The 20,743-nt window shown below is 34.8% G+C and overlaps 2 protein-coding genes across 7 annotated transcripts in view; one reads left to right on the plus strand and one right to left on the minus strand.

The window, feature by feature from the left end:
- The window catches only part of LOC127963511 (sodium- and chloride-dependent taurine transporter), a 22,635-nt gene extending 11,641 nt beyond the window's left edge, over positions 1-10,994 (plus strand). The window contains exons 7-14 of the mRNA XM_052563453.1: position 1; positions 85-209; positions 449-561; positions 5,193-5,330; positions 5,401-5,503; positions 6,791-6,891; positions 6,977-7,147; positions 8,207-10,994. The exon at position 1 is cut by the window's left edge and continues 103 nt beyond it. Of these exons, the coding sequence (XP_052419413.1) occupies position 1; positions 85-209; positions 449-561; positions 5,193-5,330; positions 5,401-5,503; positions 6,791-6,891; positions 6,977-7,147; positions 8,207-8,362 (908 nt within the window). The 3' untranslated portion in view covers positions 8,363-10,994. The remainder of the gene's footprint in view (positions 2-84; positions 210-448; positions 562-5,192; positions 5,331-5,400; positions 5,504-6,790; positions 6,892-6,976; positions 7,148-8,206) is intronic.
- Positions 10,995-13,004: 2,010 nt separating this feature from the next.
- The window catches only part of LOC127963508 (glutamate receptor-interacting protein 2), a 29,906-nt gene continuing 22,167 nt past the window's right edge, over positions 13,005-20,743 (minus strand). For 4 of the 6 annotated variants that reach the window (XM_052563448.1, XM_052563447.1, XM_052563450.1 and 1 more), the window contains exons 13-24: positions 20,487-20,632; positions 20,305-20,385; positions 20,047-20,110; positions 19,802-19,947; positions 19,014-19,158; positions 18,679-18,818; positions 18,347-18,538; positions 16,854-17,004; positions 15,365-15,485; positions 14,835-15,002; positions 14,602-14,748; positions 13,005-14,047 (exon numbers count right to left, since the gene is read on the minus strand). In XM_052563448.1, coding sequence (XP_052419408.1) covers positions 13,856-14,047; positions 14,602-14,748; positions 14,835-15,002; positions 15,365-15,485; positions 16,854-17,004; positions 18,347-18,538; positions 18,679-18,818; positions 19,014-19,158; positions 19,802-19,947; positions 20,047-20,110; positions 20,305-20,385; positions 20,487-20,632 — 1,693 coding nt within the window. In that variant the 3' untranslated portion in view covers positions 13,005-13,855. Of the gene's footprint in view, positions 14,048-14,601; positions 14,749-14,834; positions 15,003-15,364; positions 15,771-16,853; positions 17,005-18,346; positions 18,539-18,678; positions 18,819-19,013; positions 19,159-19,801; positions 19,948-20,046; positions 20,111-20,304; positions 20,386-20,486; positions 20,633-20,743 lie in introns of those variants that run through there. The other 2 variants (XM_052563451.1, XM_052563452.1) reach the window with 2 other exon arrangements.

Genomic DNA, 20,743 nt, shown 5'->3' on the forward strand with positions numbered 1-20,743 from the left:
GGTGAGGACTCGTATGTTTTCAATGCATCTTTATAGCTATATGCTGTCTTATTTATTCTACAAACATTGTGTGTGTGTGTTCAGGGACTGCTTGCTGCTGGGATGCCTGAACAGCGGTACCAGTTTCGTGTCAGGCTTTGCCATCTTCTCCGTCCTGGGGTTCATGGCACAGGAGCAGGGCGTGGCCATTGCCGATGTGGCCGAGTCAGGTGATACTCAGGGTCAAAGGTCACCAACCTGCTCACACAGAATTCTTGGAATGAGAGGGAGGATGTTAATTTATGAGTGTCACTGATCTTATGTGCTATATGTTATATGAAGCTCTTTCTACAGCATTTTGGGCATGTGTCAGTTAGCACAGAAAGTAAATTATTCTTTGTGAGAGTCTGCTAGTATGTCATGTGATAGGCTTTTCTTCACCACATGCCTTTCTTTCTGTGTCTGTCAGGTCCCGGTCTGGCCTTCATCGCGTATCCAAAGGCCGTCACAATGATGCCCCTGCCGACGGTCTGGGCCATACTTTTCTTCATAATGCTTCTGCTGCTGGGCCTAGACAGTCAGGTTAGATCGACACACACAAACATACACCTACACTTCCCACTGCAAAAGTTCACACAAAAATTGACATTCTGTCATTTACTCCCACTGAATGACTTAATTTCTTCTGCTGAACAAAATGTGAAATGTGAAATGTGAAGTGACATTCAGCCAAGTATGGTGACCCATACTCAGAATTTGTGCTCTGCATTTAACCCATCCAAAATGCACACACACAGAGCAGTGAACACACACACACACTGTGAGCACACACCCGGAGCAGTGGGCAGCCATTTATGCTGCGGCGCCCGGGGAGCAGTTGGGGGTTCGATGCCTTGCTCAAGGGCACCTAAGTCGTGGTATTGAAGGTGGAGAGAGAGCTGTTCATGCACTATCCCCACCCACAATTCCGTCCTGCCCGAGACTAGAACTCACAACCCTTCGATTGGGAGTCCAACCCTCTAACCATTAGGCCACGACTTCCCCAAAAGATGATAAACTCACCAAATGATGATAAAAGATGTAAATTATATATGCTTGGTTGATGTTTATAAGTAAGATCGTCCTGATGATGCATTAACCAATTTTTTTAAAGATTCTTTTTATTGTTGGTGGATAAGTATGCACAAATGTAGAAAAACAGTGAAGAATGTTAGGGCACTATGGATTGATAATGAACTGAAGAACATGATGGTAGAAAGACACGTGGCCAAGGGTTTAGCAAACAGTACTGGCAATAAGGAGGATTGGGGAGTGTATTGCAAATTGCGAAATTAAATAACTAAAATTAATCTGAAAAAGAAAAGGAAGTTTTATAAAGTAAAAAGTGAATATAAATAAGATAGCAAAACAAAAAAATTTGGAATTGTGGATTCTTAATGAAATAATGGGTAGGACTTTTTCATAAATAAAGTACATGTTAACTGATATTATTCCATCAAATGACAGCCAAACTAAAAAAATAATGTGATGAGCCAGCCTTATGTTTCGAACTGAATAAAGTAAATGTACAAGTGGAACAAAAATTTATAAGTATAAATATAAATAAACTATCAGGAATGGATAACTTAGTTGCCTTGTAAAATGCAGCACTGAGTTTTAATGGTGCTAATAGTCGACCAATATGTTTACTGCCAGTTCTTAGTAAAGTGTTTGAAATGATAGTCTGCGAACAAATTAAATTCTTCTGTAAGGAGAATAAATTGTATTATTATTATTTGTATTGATAATTTGCATATCAAGTAGGACATTTAACAGGAACAGCATTAACACATTTGTTTAGTACAGATTTATGATAATAATTTAGTAGGAGCGGTATTGTTCGATTTTAGCTCTGGTTTTGATGTATTGGATCATAAATTACAGCTGGAAAAATCTAAATGTTATAAATTTACTTCTCAGACTGTGCATTGGTTTAAAAGTTATCTGACTAATAGGAGGCTATGTTTATTTTATAATGGAAGTTATTCGGAAGTGAAAGAGTTACAATGTGGTGTGCCTCAAGGAAGTAGTTTAGGACCGTTGTTATTTTTTATTTTTACCAATGATCTTCCTTTGGTTTTGAAGTGAGAAATGACAGATATGTACGTACGTAGATGAAACAACATTATATCTACCAGCAACATCAACTGAAAAATTATCTGTTGATTTAGATTTAGAGTTACAATTAGTGGTAAAATGGGTATGAAATAATAAGATGGTTCTAAATTTAACGAAAACCAAAAGTATTGTGTTTGGATCAAATTCTTTTTTAAGTTATATTTTCAGGATTTTATGCATTTAACAGACATGACAGTAGAGAGATGACAGGAAAGCATTGGGAAGAGAGAGGGGAGTGGATTCAGCATAGGACCTCGAGACAAGAATCAAAAAAATGAGCACAACTGCACTATGTATGTCGGCACACTAACCACTAGACTATTGTGCAGGTCGAGTACATTAGATAAATTACAGTTAGTCCAGAACAGAGCTGAACTGTAATAGAAGGGTTAATATTATGAGAATGCACTAAATTCTAGGTTGGCTACTTGTGAAGGATAGAACAGTTTTTTTATTTTTTTATAAGAAATATTTTGGTGTCAAGAGTTTCAAACGTACTGTATTGTTAACTTTTGTATAGTAGTGTTAGCCATGATTTTAACACAAGGCATGCATCAAAAGGATATTTTTTGCTTCCTGTTTCAAAAATTAATGCAAAGCAATGGACTGTAATGTATAGAGGAATGAAAATATTGAATGATTTACCATCAGACATTTTTTCACACGTTTTTTAATAGGGAAAATGAGGTTCAGAATATCGTTAAAGAAATATTTAATGGCACAGTATACAGTACATTGTTGATTTTGATGTTCTGAATGTATTTTAGGTTTGTATATTTTATTGTATTGTTTTTTATTGTTAAAGATTGATGCAATTTACTTGTTGGACCCCATGAAGAATAGCCACTAATGGGGGCCTAAATAGACAAATAAAATAAAAGTCATTTTTGGGTGACCTTACCACTGAAACATAATTGGAAACTCCATTAAGTCTCTGAGTAATACAAATGTCCTTTGGGTGGTGGTGTGACATATGAGTGTCCTTGTGTTGGAATGAAAGACTGCAAACATTGAGATGGTTAAGCCAGCAGATCATAACTTAACAGCATAGTGTTGAATCCTGATGTGAAACATCATCTCTCTGTGGTTGTGCGCTAGCCTCGAGGAATAACACCACTAGATTTTGGGCTGCCTCCCACAAACACACCATCACACTCAAATATCACGAGATGCTGATGGTATTCCAGGCTCATATGACTTGCTGAAATGCCAATGTGCGGTGGATCACATTTCCTTTTGCGTAAGTGTGTGTGTGTGATTACACCTACATCACACACACACTCAAGCAAAGACACAGAGCAACAACAGTATGAACATGGGCCTAAATAAGGGTGCCATTATTATGAATGTCCTCCACTCTGCAGAAGGCAAAGAAAATATGTCAAAAATGATTTGTTATGCCTTAGACTGTGCTGAAGCACGCATGTTTTGATTTTCCACAGTTCAGGGTCAAATGTCACCACTGTTTGTTTGTTAGGACACTTTACCTCAGATGACTTCAAGATGCTTGTTCAATTAAAGCAGTGTTTTTTTTGTTTAATCATAGATAAATATCATCAAGGACTTTTTTTGGTTATTAAGTTATACATAATTTTAATTTGACATATTAACCTGAAAAAGATAATAATTTAAGCTATACTAAAATATACAAAATCAAAACAGTCGCTTAAAGGAATAGTTCACCCAAAAATGAAAATTTGCTGAAAACTGTCTCGCAAATAGATCCTGTACAATGAATGGGTGCCGTCAGAATGATAGTCCAAACAGCTGATAAAAAAAATGTCACAAAAATCCTCAAATAATCCACATCACTCCAGTCCATCAGTTAACATCTTAAGACAAACGCTGCATGTTTGGAAGAAACATATCCATCATAAAAACATTTTAAACTTCTAACCATTGCTTCTGGCTAAAAATTACAAGTCCATAATCCATAACACTTCCTCCAGTGAATAAGTTCATCCCACATTGGATTTTTTTGTTTAATGTTCATGCATTTTAAAGTCTGCTGTGTCTGTTTAACATATTTTTGTCATTTAATATCAAATAAAAAGTTTTTTTTTTTGTCCATTAAAATTATATGCCATTTCAGTACTGAACCGACAGAAGTGAATGAATATGACATTTAAAGTATTTTCAGCAAAATGCAAAAACTATGATTGAAACTAACAATGCTGTACTGATGGTCACTAGTAGGCATCTGTACTGGTCTGCACTATCTAGTGACCTCTGCTTCAAAAACATTGGTATTGTCCAAATCACATCACTTCTCATTTACAGAAAGTTAAATGGTTTTATTGTTCTGTAAATCACTCAGTGTGAACACGTCTTTATAACTGTATTGTCACGCCAGGCCTTAACCAGGCACAGCATTATAGAGCAATATATGACAAAAGCGCTCTATTCCATGTGCATTTGTTTTTTCATAGAATATATAGAATAGATTTTTAAATAAGGTTTTATTGAATCCAAACAAACATGAAAAGTGACAAGTGACCAGTCAATACAGCTGCTTATGCATGTTTTCAGTAAGCATTTTCAATTTCAGTGTCACGCTGGTTTGTACACAGTTTAAGTCATAAGTACTTACCAGTGTTATAACCTCATACTAAAAAAAAAATATATATATATATATATATTAATTGAATTAACAAAATGAATATTAGATGAAAAACTAAAAAAATTAAATAAATAAAATGAAATACATATAAATACATTTCAGCTAAATATTTTTTTAACTACTAAAATTAACAAAATTATTTTAATTCAAATGACAACTGAAAATGTAAGAAATAAGTTAACTAACTGAAACCGGTAATGAAAATAGAAAAATATGTAAACTAACTGAAATCATTACACCAACAGTATGTAATAAATTGACGAAAGCTAAAACATAATCATAGGCTAAAAAAAGAAAACCAAATAATAACTACCAAAGCAGTTCAACTAAAATGGAAATGTTAAAACTGAAAACATTGATGAATACTACAACAGCACAGAAATTATTTACAAGTAAGCCTAGTCCTTGATGAATGATGTGTGTTTTCTGCCCTCAGTTTGTAGAAGTGGAGGGTCAGATCACCTCTCTGGTGGACCTGTACCCATCCCTCCTAAGGAAGGGATACCGGAGAGAAATCTTCATCGCTGTGATCTGTGTCATCAGTTACCTGCTGGGACTCACCATGGTCACTAAAGTAAGAGAGAGCGAGATGCAGGCGTAGATCTGCGGTGTTTGAATGCTGAATGTGTGTCTGTCTCTCTCAGGGTGGCATGTACGTCTTCCAGCTGTTTGACTACTACGCCGCCAGCGGTGTGTGCCTTCTCTGGGTTGCATTCTTTGAATGTGTTGCAGTAGCCTGGGTTTACGGTAAGTATACAATAGTACTCGACCAGATGGGCTTACAACATTAGCTTTATTTTGCACGTATTCTTAGATTTTCACTTATTTTTAAAGCTAATTTTACATTTTTTACCTTACCTATAAAAACTAAAATTTGTCATTCTAGTTTTAAATAATAACTAAAGGATATTTTACATTAACTTTTTATTTTAATTCAATTTTTATTAGAATTCTATTAAATGCTTTCTTAAATTCTCTTATGTAAGAAAAAAGTAACTGACTATAATATATTCCTAATGTGTATATATATATATATATATATATATATATATATATATATATATATATATATATATATATATATATATATATATATATATATATATATTTACAAGAGTTTGACTAGATGGGGTTTCAATAAAAGAGGCAAAAAAATGAAATGATGATCGGTTGCAGGGTTTTGTAAATTCACTCAAATACACTTCCATTCAAAAGTTTGGGAACAATGCAAATTTTTTTTTAAGAAATGAATTATTTTATTGAGCAAGGATGCTGTAAGTTGATCAAAAATGCTATACATTTACAACAATAAATACATTTATAATATTACAAAATATTTATTTTTCAAATAAATGGTCTTGGTGGTTTCTAGTCAGAAAGAATTCCTAATTTTAAAATATATTAAAACAGATTTATTTTTATATATTATAATAATATTTCAAAAGATTATTGTTTTAAATGTATATTTGATCAAATAATGCATATTGATGATTATAAGTCACTTTCAAAAACATAAAATCTCACTGACCCCAAATTTTTTTATGCTGGTGTATTAATATACATTTTAATCTAAAATCATCATGCTGATACATACAGTAAAAGAGCTTATGGCTTTTATGCATCACATAACCAGATACACAAATCATCATGAAATCAGCAAGGTTTCAAGGCAAAGAGTCATGTAATAAAACACTGTAAACAATCATAAGACACACACTATATGCAGAATTATTAAACAGGTGTCTCTTCAGAAACAGATGCTGCGGTCACTTGTATTTACAGAATAAATCCTGAGCTCATGTGTCGCGTCATGCCTCTTAAGATCTTTGCATTAAGCTCATTAATGTTGCTCAATCAGCAGTCTAACAATGTTTGTTGAGATTAATCTTATGTAATCTTATTTAGTCTTATATAATCACATCAGTCCTCTGGGCTTATTTCACGTCTCTATTTCTCATCCATGACTGGCCCCACATGAAATCGGCATAATAAAGATCACCGCATCAAATCTTGACTGCATGTGTGTGTTTGCAGGGGCTGATAATTTCTACGATGCTATAGAGGACATGATCGGCTACAGACCCAACGGCTGGATGAAATGGAGCTGGATGCTGATCACTCCCGTCCTTTGTGTGGTAAGCCTGAGATGGAATGACATTTTTACTTGAGAGATGTGGCCAACAGCAATGGTTTTTGATTATTCTTGTTTTTCCATGTCAGGGTTGTTTTGTCTTTTCTTTGGTGAAATACAAGCCGCTCACCTATAACAAGTTTTACGAGTATCCTGATTGGTCCATTGGATTGGGTTGGGCTCTTGCGCTGACTTCTATGATTTGCATCCCGATGATGGTCGTCATCAAAATCATCCAATCAGACGGCTCCCTGATAGAGGTGAGAACGTCATGAGCTGCATATAAAACACGTTCATACATACACATCTCATGGCATTTTGATCATATTTTTATTAGAAAATTACAATATATCTGTCACTTTAGGATGATTCTCAAGTCAGGGAAAAATCTTTGTGTCTCCTAGGATGATTAAAGTATATATAATATTTTAATATTTATATAAAAGGTATATGTAAAAATATAATGTATTAAAAAAAATAATTCTACATTTAAAAATATATTATAATAGAGTTTTAGAGTTTTTAAAAGAGTTTTATTTACATTTAATTTTTTATTTACATTTATTTTTAACTTTATTGAACTTTTTCTTAATCATTAAGAAAAAAGGTCATTCTGACTTGTATTGTTCACTGAGAAACAACCATTCTAGTTTTAAAAGATATATTATATTAAGCAATTATATATTAATATATAATATTTATATTGCGTTCTATATTCTATTAAATAATTTTGTTAAGAAGAAAAAATAATAATTTTGAATATTCTTCTTCACTTTTATAATAAATGTATATAAAAAATTAAATCAGGGATTTTTTTTTTCAAGAAAATAAATATGCTTTTTAATAATATTTTAATTACATTGGTATAATAATAAATAGATCATTTCTTGTGTCATTCTAGTTTAAAATAATCTATTATAATAACTTACGATCTTTTTTATTTTAATTTTATTAAACGTTTTATCAAATTTTCTACAATTTTAAGAAAAAATTAATGTTATTCAGATATATTTATACTTTTTTTTATTAACAGTTAAATCTGTGAATATATTCTTATTTAATTAGTATTGTAAACATAGATACTGGTTTTACAAACAAACAAATAAATAATAATAATAAAAAAAAAAAAAAAAAAAAAAAAAATATATATATATATATATATATATATATATATATATATATATATATATATTTGTAATTTTAGATTCAATTTGAATGCTGTTGAGTTCTGGGTCTTTATCAGCTAATATCTAAAAGTCTGTCACTGCATTTCTAAATTTGCATATGTCCTCAAATCAATAATGCGATGTTGTGTTCAGCGGATCAAAGCCGTGGCTGCTCCAGTTAAAGGAGGCGCGAGCTCTCGCCCGAAAGAGTACAGCCTGAAGAACAGCGAGCTGCTTCACCCGCTGGACCCCAACGGCATCCACGGCTTCACCAAACACAGCCACACCATCGTAGAGACTACTATGTGAGGCTCTCTAAGAGAGATTCCCATATTCTCCCGCTCCTGTCCTCTCCTATGGGAGATCCCATTTTTCCTGTTGTCCCACTCCCTTCCCCTCCATTCCTCTCTCTCGCTCTGCACTAGTGTGTTTTTATGAAATTATCTTATATCGATATATCTTTTTTGCCATGTAGGATTTGTATTCTGATTGTAATCAATGGTATTAGCATTAATGCTGATATTGTAATAACCTGATGTGAGCTTTAGCCGTCTGGGGCGGTTTGTTTAATCTGTAGTGCACTGTTTCACATTAAACCACGTCCTAACCAGGAACAACACAGGATTTACTGCTCATTGCATTATGATTTCTTTAATATCAATCAGAGTTTTGATCCCAAACAACCACAATGAGACATTTTGCTTTCTATATTTAGTACTGTCACTCTGAATAGCCCAGCCTACAGTAATATAATAATACACAGAATTTTTTTTTTATCATCTGAAATGTTCTCTTATTTTAATAAAATGTTATTTTTAATATTATTTTAAGTGAATGTAGACTTTTCTACGTCCCTTCAACAACAAATAAAATAATATTTAAAAAGACTTTCTTTAGAAAAAGGTAATATGTATTACCTTTATTATTATATATATATATATATATATTATTATAATTTATTCCGATTTTAATTATTTGATATGGTATACATAGATACCCTTTTTGCCAAAAAAAAAAAAATAAATAAATAAAAAAGATGAATCTATAACAACATTTTTAGGTTTAAAATATCATCAAAAATGTCAGTTCTGGGCCACACCAAAAATAAACATCATCATCATAAAAAAACAACAACAACACATCATTGCTTTATTTTTATAATATTCTTCAATACCACTTCACTCACTCAAATAAATGAATGCAATGAAATCTGACTGGTCCAAAATCCTGCTTCACATTGATTTAAATACATAAATCATTGATTATATTCTGATTTAATCGCTTTGCATGGCATTTTACTTTCCGTGAGGACTTTTACTGTGTCGCACCTGGTTAGGACGCAATTCATCAGCAGAGAGAGTGAGTTTTAGCTTCATTTTTAGAAAAAGACTTACTGTAAAACAGCAACGAACTAAATGTGACATAAGCTACATTATGGCGTCCGTCAGTAGTTGTGGCAGTAACTCTCGTTTCGATGAGGTTCTTAAATGTTCTTTGTCTTGAAGAAAAATGAATGTACCTCCGCTTTGAGCGGAAGCTGTGCACAGACATGCACAAACATGTAAGACATAAGCAAACCTTAACGCTCTGTCCTTTCGTCTCTCCTTGAACCATAGCGATCACTGCCATCGTACACATCGAGCCACTGAGTTCCTCTAACACTGTAGGCAGCTGTGTTCACTAATATAAGTATCATCTGATGCACTATTAGAAGCGTCATTTACTGTAAGATGATCCGAGAGCTGATGATTATCAACACCATGCAGGGCTGTTTGGCAGCACTTTATTAGCTGTTCATGTACAGCGGCATCTGAAAGGTCTGAGAATGCTTATATATAACTGTTCAACTTCTGCTTTTTTCAAGAAAATAAATGTATCAATCATATTTTAATTCATTTGGTCTTTAAAACTGCATATATATTGCATGTATATTCATTTTTTGGATTGTTTTCATTACTGATTATACTATCAGCTTTAAAAAATCTAACATGAACAAAAACTTGTGCTTCGATGGAGCGTCTGTACAAAGAGTCATATGATCAATGCTACTAATTCACTTCAATTAGTGAACTAGATTTTTTTTTTCTTTTTGTCAAAATTTGATTTTGATTCCCAAGCATTTCAGACGTTTGGAGGCCGCTGTATATCACATGATTCAGCACAGCCAGACTTGCTCACAATCATCAAAACATCAGCTTTCAGAACAAATGCAGGAAACCCAGGCTTTATGTCTTGCACAGAGACACTGCCATTCCCCTCTCTGGCCTAAAAATGAGATTGTGCAATTGTCTCTTTAACCTTAAAACCTCCAAATATTCAAGCTAATCACCAACAGCTTAGAACTGCCCCTCATAATACCTCTTTGTCCTTTCCCTTCGACCACCCATCCTCCATAAATACCATCCCCTGTGACCCCAGCGTCTTTGTACACATCAGCTCATCCGACCTGACCTATGACCCCTGAACCCTTCTAGATTTAGCTGGACCCTCTCAACTATTTCCATCAATCTTGAGCTAACTGTTCACTAAGTAAGTGTTTGCTCATTTGTAGTATTTTCCTTTATCTCAAATTTGCCTTTTTGTATTTAACCATTTTATACTGTACCTGATGTGATTGGTCATTTGCCTATATTTTTTCTGAATGTATTCAGACATTTATATTTAAACGTTGATTAGTCGTCAGCCGAAATGCAACTTGCAGTGTGCAATATTTGTAAACAACTGGCTCTGTCCATTTTTTATTATAAGTTCAGCTGGAAAGTACTGTATTATGACGAAAACACGAAATTCAAGATACAATTTTTCATTCACATTTTTGCTGTATTGTAAGGTAACTTGATTAAACAAAAACAAAAATCTTGTAAAACCAAAGTAGTTTTGTGACAGAGACCATTCTAGATGCATATTGCATCTTTCAAATTAAATAAAAATGTCCAATCTTGGTATGTGTTGTGTCAAGTCTGTTCAAAAATGTCTATACCTGCTGTTTTATACCAGAATGCAGGAGGTTGATGGTCAGTGAACCCCGATGGAAACATTTCTTTTTCACATCTGTCAAAGAATAACTTGCAATATCAGTGGAAGTGGTTGATAATTCAAGTGTGACAGTGTGTGGAAACAAATGACATCAACAGCAAACTATGACAATGAAACTTGGTCTTTAAAATGCTTGAAATTTACTCTTTTACAGCTGATTTAGCACATATTTATAACATATTTAGACATTTATAAAATAGTTGCAACTACCTAAATTTGTAAAAACTCAAATGAGTTTGAGATCTCGTTATTTGATTGAAGATTCATTCCGACCGAATCGACCAGAAATGAATCCTTCAGTGAATCATATGTGAACCAAATCAGCAGCTCTCTGAAGCCATGGTTTACAGTGAATTTAAGACAGCTAAGGGGCATTATAACTATATATATATATATATATATATGTTTCTTGTTTTTTTATAAAATGGTTATCCATATACGTTACTAGGTTTCACAGAATAAAACAGAGCAACCAGGTTCCAACAAAGTGGTTGCCAAGCAACACAGAGAAGTAAACAAAGGTCTATGTTTGTAGTGTAACAGATTCGAAAGACTAAAATGAATAAACAGGTTGAATATTCGATTTCTACACGTTGGCGGGAATTAAACGCCCCGCTGATTGGTCATCCGAAGATCAATCCATGCCGTCATCAGTTCTTCCGCAGTTCTGCATATTATGCGTCATCGATTAACTTACTGCTTTGTAAATAGAAAAGTCTGACAATATCACAGCTAAATACCTTTCAGTGTATTCCGCCAAGCTAATCAATGACAAGCCCCCAACTCGTACAGATCGGGGCTTAAAGAAAATCCCGAGCTCCCCACTGGTATTTATGATATTGTGGCAGAGTTCATGTGCATTCAACTCGTAAATACGATCTATACAAGATGACTTGAACGAACCATTAGAGTTAGGTTCTTTGAACATTTAAGTCAGATTCGGCCAATCCTGTGAGTTTCAAGACTCATTTCGACCGGATAATTGAATTAGCGAGTTCGATCTCGTGAAATATGCGGCAATCAGACCATGGAACGACATATGGACATACAGTCAATCAATCCAGAGAAAACTTCTTTAAAACAGAAAGAAGTCACTTACAGTACAAAATACAAATCTGACCAAAATTTCTCTTACCATTACAAGTGAATGAATTTTCCTCAGAAGAGTGTCAAAAACATTAAATCGCTTGAATGTCTGACTTAAATTTAAAGTAGTATGTCCATAAGTTTTTTGTTAAATTTGGATAAACTCAATCTGTTGCTTGACCTCTTCACATATTAAAAGAGAACCATAGTTTCCAAAGTAGGCCCCTGGGTCTCAGCCCATTGAAGCCCATGTGTTAATGTGCCCTGCCTGTCGAATCACTGAATCGGTCCAATTCACAAATTAACCATTCAGAAGATCAATCCATGTATTTTTTTAAAAAGTTCATTAAACAGAATCGATTATTTTAAAGAATCTGAGTTTAGTTAACTCTACCCAGTTTAAATGGCAAAATAAAACTAATAAATGTCAATTTTTTGTCTTTGTTTGAAGTAAATATCAAAAGACACTGCCCCTTATTCCAAATCAGAATGAACCAATTGTCCCTCCATCAGCCCACAATCCAACCAACACTATGCATTTAATATTAAATTCCCAGCACATGCATAAGGCTTTACGTTTCCTCGAATCAGAATCTACCCTTGGACTAAAATAGGAGTTGTGTCAAACGGGTTTGGCTTCCAGTATCTGACAGTGCAGCGAGGTGTGGGACAGCTCATCTCCACCTCGTGCCAACACTGTCTATGATATCAAACCCCTGAACGGTGTCCTGACAGGCATTCAAAGCACTGGAACGACAGCGAGAGATCCCAACATGCACCTGTCTTCAGTTTAAGCCTGTATTCTTACCACAGACAGGGTTACACTCACTCTGGTTCTTAGCCTTTATTTTATTTAAAAAAAGCAAATAATCATTTCTAACACAAGAAAATATTAAACATACATCTTATTCATTGCATTCTACATATTTAACATCCAGGAAAAGGGCTTTATACAAAGAATAAAGGATAGTGGGTAAATGATTTACAGAGATTATCTGTTTAAAAGTTACACTTAAAACAAGCTCCTTTGAAGGACTTCACTTAAAATCGGAATTTATTCCTGGTGTGCATCAGGATATAAAGCCATAAAATCCTCTAAAATTCCTTAAAGTACACAAATGACATCACATGCACCTGAAACATTCACATCAAGACGTCACTCTGGAACAGAGAAAACCTTTTCATCAGAACATTTCTAAAATATCAGATTGTCAAACTGTCATGATTTAGATCTTAGAGAAAGATTTTCACCGTCTGAACAGACAAAAGATTGCTTGAAGATTTCTCTGTGTTTTGTAAAAACCCGCAGATCTGCATCAACATCAAAGCGTTATTGTTGACAGCAGAAACTAAATGAGTGTCATTTATTCATATTAGAAACAAAAGTGGCATGTATGAAGATGAACTTGACATGTTTTGTGTAACTAAAAGTGTATAAATATAACTCGCGTGCCTGTGTGAGTGGTTAAATAAACTTTGAAGATGTGGCTTGTTTGGTGCTGGATCATTTAAAAAGCATGAAAAAAAACAGTAGTGGGTAATTAAATTGTGACAAACAAAAAAAAGTTCAAAAATGATAATTAATAAAAATAGTGCTAATGTGTCCATTGTGCAGTTGACCGAGAGAACCATTTGTGTGAAAAAACTGAAATTGTGCTCTGTGTTGCTCATTTTTGGGAATCAGAGGTCAACTCTTTTTGGATTTGGTGCAGAAACCACGTGCAGTTCAGGGTCCTGACAGTTTTTAGGTGGCCAGATGTGTGCCTGAGCGAGAGGGTTTCTGCTAATGACCAGCTGCAGATGCTCTCCGGCCTCTGTGATCAATGGCACAGCTAGACAGCAGTCAAAATCACGGGTCCGTGCATGATTGACCTGTTAAAAAAAGTCAGAAAAAAAAAAAAAATGCAGGTTTGAACTCAGGTTTCTTCAGAGTATATATTCTTCCATTTAAAAGCATTAGGTCGGTAAGTCTCTTATTCTTTCCGAAGCTGCATTTATTTGATCTAAAATTTAATTTATTCTTGTGTTGTAAAGCTGATTTTCCAGAATCATTACTCCAGTCTTCAGTGTCACATGATCCTTCAGAAATCATTCTAATATGCTGATTTAATGCTCATAAACATTAAAGACAGTTGTGCTGCTCAATATTTTGTAGAAACTGTGAAACGTTTGAGGATTCTTTAAATAGAATATTACAAATAACAGCATTTACAGTATTTGAAATGGAAATCTTTTGTAACATTATCTTTACTGTCACTTTTGATAAGTTTGATGCATCCTTGCTGAATAAAAATAGTACTGACCCCCATAAGAAAAATGTCGGGTTAAAGGAATAGTTCAACCTTCAAGAATAATACAGGTGATGTGTGTGACCATTTTAAGTTGAACTCTTCCTTTAAGAAAATGTCACTGGTACAATACATCACCTGTAGAATACGGTCATATGGGCGTAACCCAGCTCGGTCTGCAGGCCCATCCGGGCGGATCATGTTAACGTAAACACCCTTTTCCAGCAGACCGTCAGACAGGCTGAACCCAAAATCCCTGCTGTCAACATCCTTCTGTATACAGATCTGAGCCAGAGGCAGAGAATGAAGATCTGTCGGTCATTCAGTAGTGATGTCAACATGGTTTCAACTGCTTGGAAAGTGAACGTTACTTTATGAAGCTCCAATGGCATGGATGGGCTGGTGTCCTTCATGTCCTCCGGTACAGCGGTGTTCTCTGAGGTCCTCTCTGGGCTCAGTGTGAGAGCTCTGGTCCTGCTTTCATTCTGGTTCTCGCAGTCTTCTCCCAAACTCAGCGTGCTGCCTGACATTATAGTGGCCTAGAAAGGAAATAAAACAGTCTATACACTCTGCACCACATTTGATTTGGGAGGATATATCCCTTTTTCGAATTCCCTGAAAAACCACCTCATGCAGTGTGAAAATATTTTTGCGATATATGGTAGATTGGGAAATTGATGGCTTTCATTAAGCATATTTTCAATGGTTAGAGTCATATGATCCTTCAGAAATTACTTATATTAAAGACTTAAGTTCAAAATTATCTGGGTAAATATTTTGGTCGATATTTACATCTATAATGGTACAGATTTTGGTCACCTAATATAAATTGGGAGCAGCTAAAAAGCCTAAACACATGTATTTAACAAAAGTACACTGTATATATGAAGTGTTGATTCACCTCAAGCTCCCGCAGGATTTTCGATTGGCCGCAGGTCTCCAGGTCCTGAAGAGCTTGTGACCAGTAGTTCTCCTGAGCGTCTGTACTGTTGTGGTTGTGACAGCGTGTGGGACTGACAGATCTGTGTCAATGCAAAGCAACCTGGGTAATGTGAGGCCAGGTGTTCTATTGGAAACGGAGCTCTCTCTCTCTTTATATAAATGTACTGTACATCATGATCCTTCTCAACTATAAGAAAAGTGGCGGTTAGAGAAAGAAACACAGATGTGTTTGACGAGGCCATGAACTAGTTCCAAGTAATAAAAGAATAAAATAATAAAAATGAGCGATATAAAAGATGAAGACAAGGGCGGATGACAGCGTGCGGCCCACGGATGATTAGTAAGGCAGACGAGAGACAGAAAACCTGAGAAGAAATAGAAGAGAGAAGAGTAGGAACACACAGAGACTTGAAGCAAACATGCTAGTGGTTTCTGTGCTGGACTGTGAGCATCTTTAACAAGCGCTTAGCCACAGAAACCAAAAAAAAAAAAAAAATCCCCACCGGGATCAACAAAATTACATATAAGCAATATGGCTGACTCTCCTACTGTAAAAAATGACATCTGTATTACAGTACATTAAACGTTTACATCTTTACATTTGAATTCCCATTTAATTACATTTTTTACTACTTGCTCGTTTTTGTCACTTTTGTTTTTTTTAATCAAAAACAATTATATACACATTGTTCTGACAGTAACATTCAAAAATTTGGGGTCATTAATTTTTTTTTACTATTATTACACAAGCACACATGAAATTGATCATTTATAGTGTTACAACTAAATGCTGTACTTTTGAACTTTGCATTCACTAAAGAATCCTGAAATTAAGCAGAAAAAAAGGTTTTCAACATTGATAATAAAAATACATTTGTCTTGAGCAGCAAATCAGCATTTCAGAACGATTTCTGAGGGTCATGTGACACTGAAGACTAGGGTAATGAAAGCTGAATTTTTTAGCATCTTCTCAGGAATACATTACATTTTAAAGCGCATTCAAATACACTTGATCATAACATTAGAAAACCCCAAACTTTTGAATGTTAGCGTACATAAAAAATAAAATAATGGATAAAAAATAAAATAAAAAAGGCAACATTCCCAGGTCACAGTTCACAACAAAATCAAAAATTATATTTTGCATAATAAGTTTTTAATACACAAATTTGACCTGGGCATGTTTTTCACAGGTTTCATGAGATTCACCTGCATGCTTCCTTTTTAAGTGCAAATATATTAAAGATAATTACTGACCGCTCAAGAGAAAGATTATCAGCCATATGATTGTGTGTTAAGCAAAACTGTAAAACCAGCTGAAATGTTCTGACGCAGAAGGTTATTGTTATTCTTCTTTAACCTTCTAGTTCCTGTCTTTTATCTCTGAGATAAAGATGAAGTACTGTACCAACAGAATCAACAAGCTGTGTCCCTAAGCGAACTCTCACCCAGAGTATGTCCAGTCCTCATCGCCCAGCCTCCCATCATACACTGCAGGATGGTGGGCGTGTCTTCTGGAGAGCAGTGGGCTTCTGTGATTGGTCTGTCTCCAGTCATTAGGATGAAGAGTGAAATCAGATGCCCTATGAATATAGACACCTGAAAATAAAGGTTCAGGTTCGATTATGCTCAAAAGTGTTAGATTTGAGAGCATTTCTAAAAGATAATGAATGTGAGGATCATAATGTTTGGGTGTTTATCGATCTTTTTTGTTTTTTTGGACCTTGACAGCATCTAGTCAATGTATAGAAAAGTTGCTTATTAAATCAGTATGGATAAACTACACTTAACAGTTGGCTAGATAATCTCCAGCGTTGCCAGGGTCACATTTTTACACTCAGAACTGAAAAAATGCCATTGAAGGAAAAGCTATGCAATGCAAGTTTTTGGAACTTTTATAATGTACTGTGGCCGTCTTTATTTTAGACTTATTTGTTGGCAAAGAAAAATAAAATTGGATCCTTTAATTAAAGTTTATTGATTCTTGGAATAAATACCTGGCAACCTCAGGGGGTTACTTGAGTTTCACCACATCAGGAATTTTAATTGAGCTTGCAATTGCAGATTAATTGCACATTGATTCTTATGTATAGACAAAACTAGAATGAATGTGAACAAAGAGCAAAAAAAGAAAAAAAAAAAAAACAATATGTAGGCTATTAACAATGGTTTATACTGAGATTAAAAATATCAGAGGATTTTAATTTCCTTTATGAAGTTAAGAGATTTTAAAGAAATTGAGAAAGTAAAAGAATAATGCATTTTAAGAAAATTAATGATTTTTTTTATGGAAAGCTGTTTATATTTCTCTCACTTTAAACAACTGATCACGCAAAGTGCTTCAAAAAATATTAAATAGACAATTAAAATAAGAGAGTAATGAAATGCATCTATTCATCTATTATCTATCTGGTATTTTATTCCATATACACGATACATAAAATACAGAATAAACAAACGCATACTACGTCAAAAAATATAAAAGTCAATTCAAGTCATTTGTGCGTGTGTGTGAGGTATAAAATACAGAATAAATAAGCACATACTACATGGTGTGTAGCTAAAAAAAGAAAATTATATATAAATAAAATTAAGTTAAATAAACATTTTATTTTATTAGAATCCTGGAGCTGTAATTTGTGACTGGATGAGAGGTGAAAAATGAGCTAGTTTTAATTTTTCTTGGGCAGGTTTGGTTCAGTTTTTGGTTTTACATTTTTCTGGGACCTGGCAACCCTGAATATGTCTTTAATTTTCTGAGGCTCCTTCACTGACCTCAATATAAGAAAACTCTTTGGACAAATCCCAATCCAGGCACATTCATTTTATCTGAACCCTCTCTCCCACTTGATTAATATCCAAATGAGTTTATTAACCCTCGCTGACCTCATGTTTCTGCCCTTGTGCACATTCAATTACTTTTTGTCATCATCTTCCGCACCTTGACTTCCATAGCCGGCATCTAGGGCCGAACTATCCCACGAGTCCATGGCTGAATCCAGACTGGGCGGTGTGGTCAGGCGATGAAGTTCAGAGTATTTCCCTCTCCTGAGAGAATCTGAGCGATCGTCTTCCATGTCGCTCACGCATGAGGCCGTCCTGGACGGACTGCCCCTCTCCGACTCCAAAATTGCTGGAAAAGACAGATGTGGGTCAGGAGGACAAGCACTGATGCATTATTCATGAAGATGCATTTCCTAGTGGATTGTATGTTGGAAACGATCGCATGCACCTCTCCAAAATGCACACACAGGTCTTAATTCTGACACTTACGTTCAGATCGCTTCTTGATCTTGAGTGTAACCGTGTCTCCGGCGGTCTGCAGCAGGTGGATGGCCTCGCTCAGAGGTTTTCCCTTGAGACTCATGTTATTGATGGCCAAAACACGGTCACCGATATGAAGAGCACCAGTCCTTCACACATCAAATCTCATATGAAAGTCAGGTTACACTAAATGCATTGCAGTTCCCACACTGCCCACCAGAGATCACATGTTAGCCTGAGATGTCAGATGATGCGTGTTATTATGAAACATGCGGGCTTGAGTGTGTATTGTTTGTGCACTGCTGCATGAAACACTAGATGAGGTGCTGAGTGTTTGTGTGCACCTGTGCGCGAGGCCGTTACGGGTCAGGCTGGAGATCAGGATGGGGTTGAAGGGCTCTTCAGTGCCTGAAATGGTGATTCCAAGAGGACCTCCGTGTCTCTTGAGCTCTACTGTGAATATGACTGAACCGGACGACTCTAATTCATCTGCAGTGAACAATACACAAACATATACAGGTTCAAATGAACAATGCAAAGGACTTAAATATTGTTTATTTACTGTATTATATTAGTAATATTTACATACTATAATGTGTCATTAGAATTAGAGTTTATTAGATTAGAATTTTAGATTGAAATGTCTTGGAAACGAACTGAAAATATATGTATTCTTAAAGTTTTTCAGATTTAAATATTTTTATTTTCATTTCAGATTCATTTAAATGTACACATTTTTTTTTAGATAAGAGTAACATTATTAACATGCATTGTACATGCATTATCATAAAAATATATTTTTAAGGTAAGCATAGATTGTATTTTTTAAAACAAAGAAAAAGAAAAACCCACAAAATAATAAAATAAAAAATGCACATCATTTTAATAAATTTGTTTTTAATTCTATTATTGAAACAATTTTAGTAATGCATACTGATCAGATCTATCTACCCATCCATCCAAAGTATAAATATTTGAAGTTATTAAAACAATCAGGTGAATGTGTCACAATATCATTTAATATAACTTGTTACTTTGAATATTGACTGCAAAATTACTCAAGTACAAAATTATCCCCAGTACAAACAAGAACCAGAATTTTCTTAGACGACACACACGAAAACACACTCACCCAGGTTGTCTTCATCTTTCTGAATCCGCAGTTTGACCATCCCCTCGGCCTGCTGCAGGACCATCATGGCTTCTTCCATCCCACAATTATCCAGCCGAACATTATCAATAGCCAGCAGACGATCACCTGGCTCCAGGGTTCCTATTCTATTATAAAAGGCCATTTCACATCGATATCTATCAGTTTTTCTTGTCAAAGAAGGTTTATCAAATTAACTGGTTCAATGTGATGTATTGATGGTTCACCTGTGTGCAGTACTGCCTCTCTGTATCTCAGAGATGATCAAAGGTTTTCCTGGCTTCTTGCTCGCTGCAGAAACAGTTTTTTAAAATTTGCATTATTGCAACACAATTTAATGCAATTACCACCTCAAATTTGATATTATATAGAGTTAATTAAATACAAGGTGCATTCAGTTAAATAAAATGTAGATCATATTTATAGCTACAGTTGATCTGTAAACTATTCTAAGTCAACAGCGCCTCCCTTTGGTGATCACTCACCACTGATCGTGATGCCCAGCTCCACTCCACGTCTCTTGGGCAATTTAACCTGAAATGTGCCACTGCTGGGAATGACTGATTCTGAGAGATACACACATGGATAAATACACATTAAAAATGTTCAGGTCACATTTAAAATCAAACTGAAATCACTGATCTTTGATTGACGTGACATTTAGTACCTGCAACATCAAACTCCACCTCCAGTGTGACCTTATTGGCCAGTGCTGCATCTCGGAGCAGCTGATTGGCTTCTTCCAGTGTTTCGTCCTCAGTGGGAATTCCATTAATAGAAAGAATTCTATCTCCAACTTGTAACACCCCACACCTGGAACACAAATATACATGGTACATATTCAAATAAACAGACATATTCACATGCACATACAGTAACAATACAAGACAGAAGTTAAAAAATATACATTTTTACTGATTGTTA

The sequence above is a fragment of the Carassius gibelio genome, chromosome B8, assembly GCF_023724105.1.
Source record: "Carassius gibelio isolate Cgi1373 ecotype wild population from Czech Republic chromosome B8, carGib1.2-hapl.c, whole genome shotgun sequence".
Lineage (NCBI taxonomy): Eukaryota > Metazoa > Chordata > Actinopteri > Cypriniformes > Cyprinidae > Carassius > Carassius gibelio.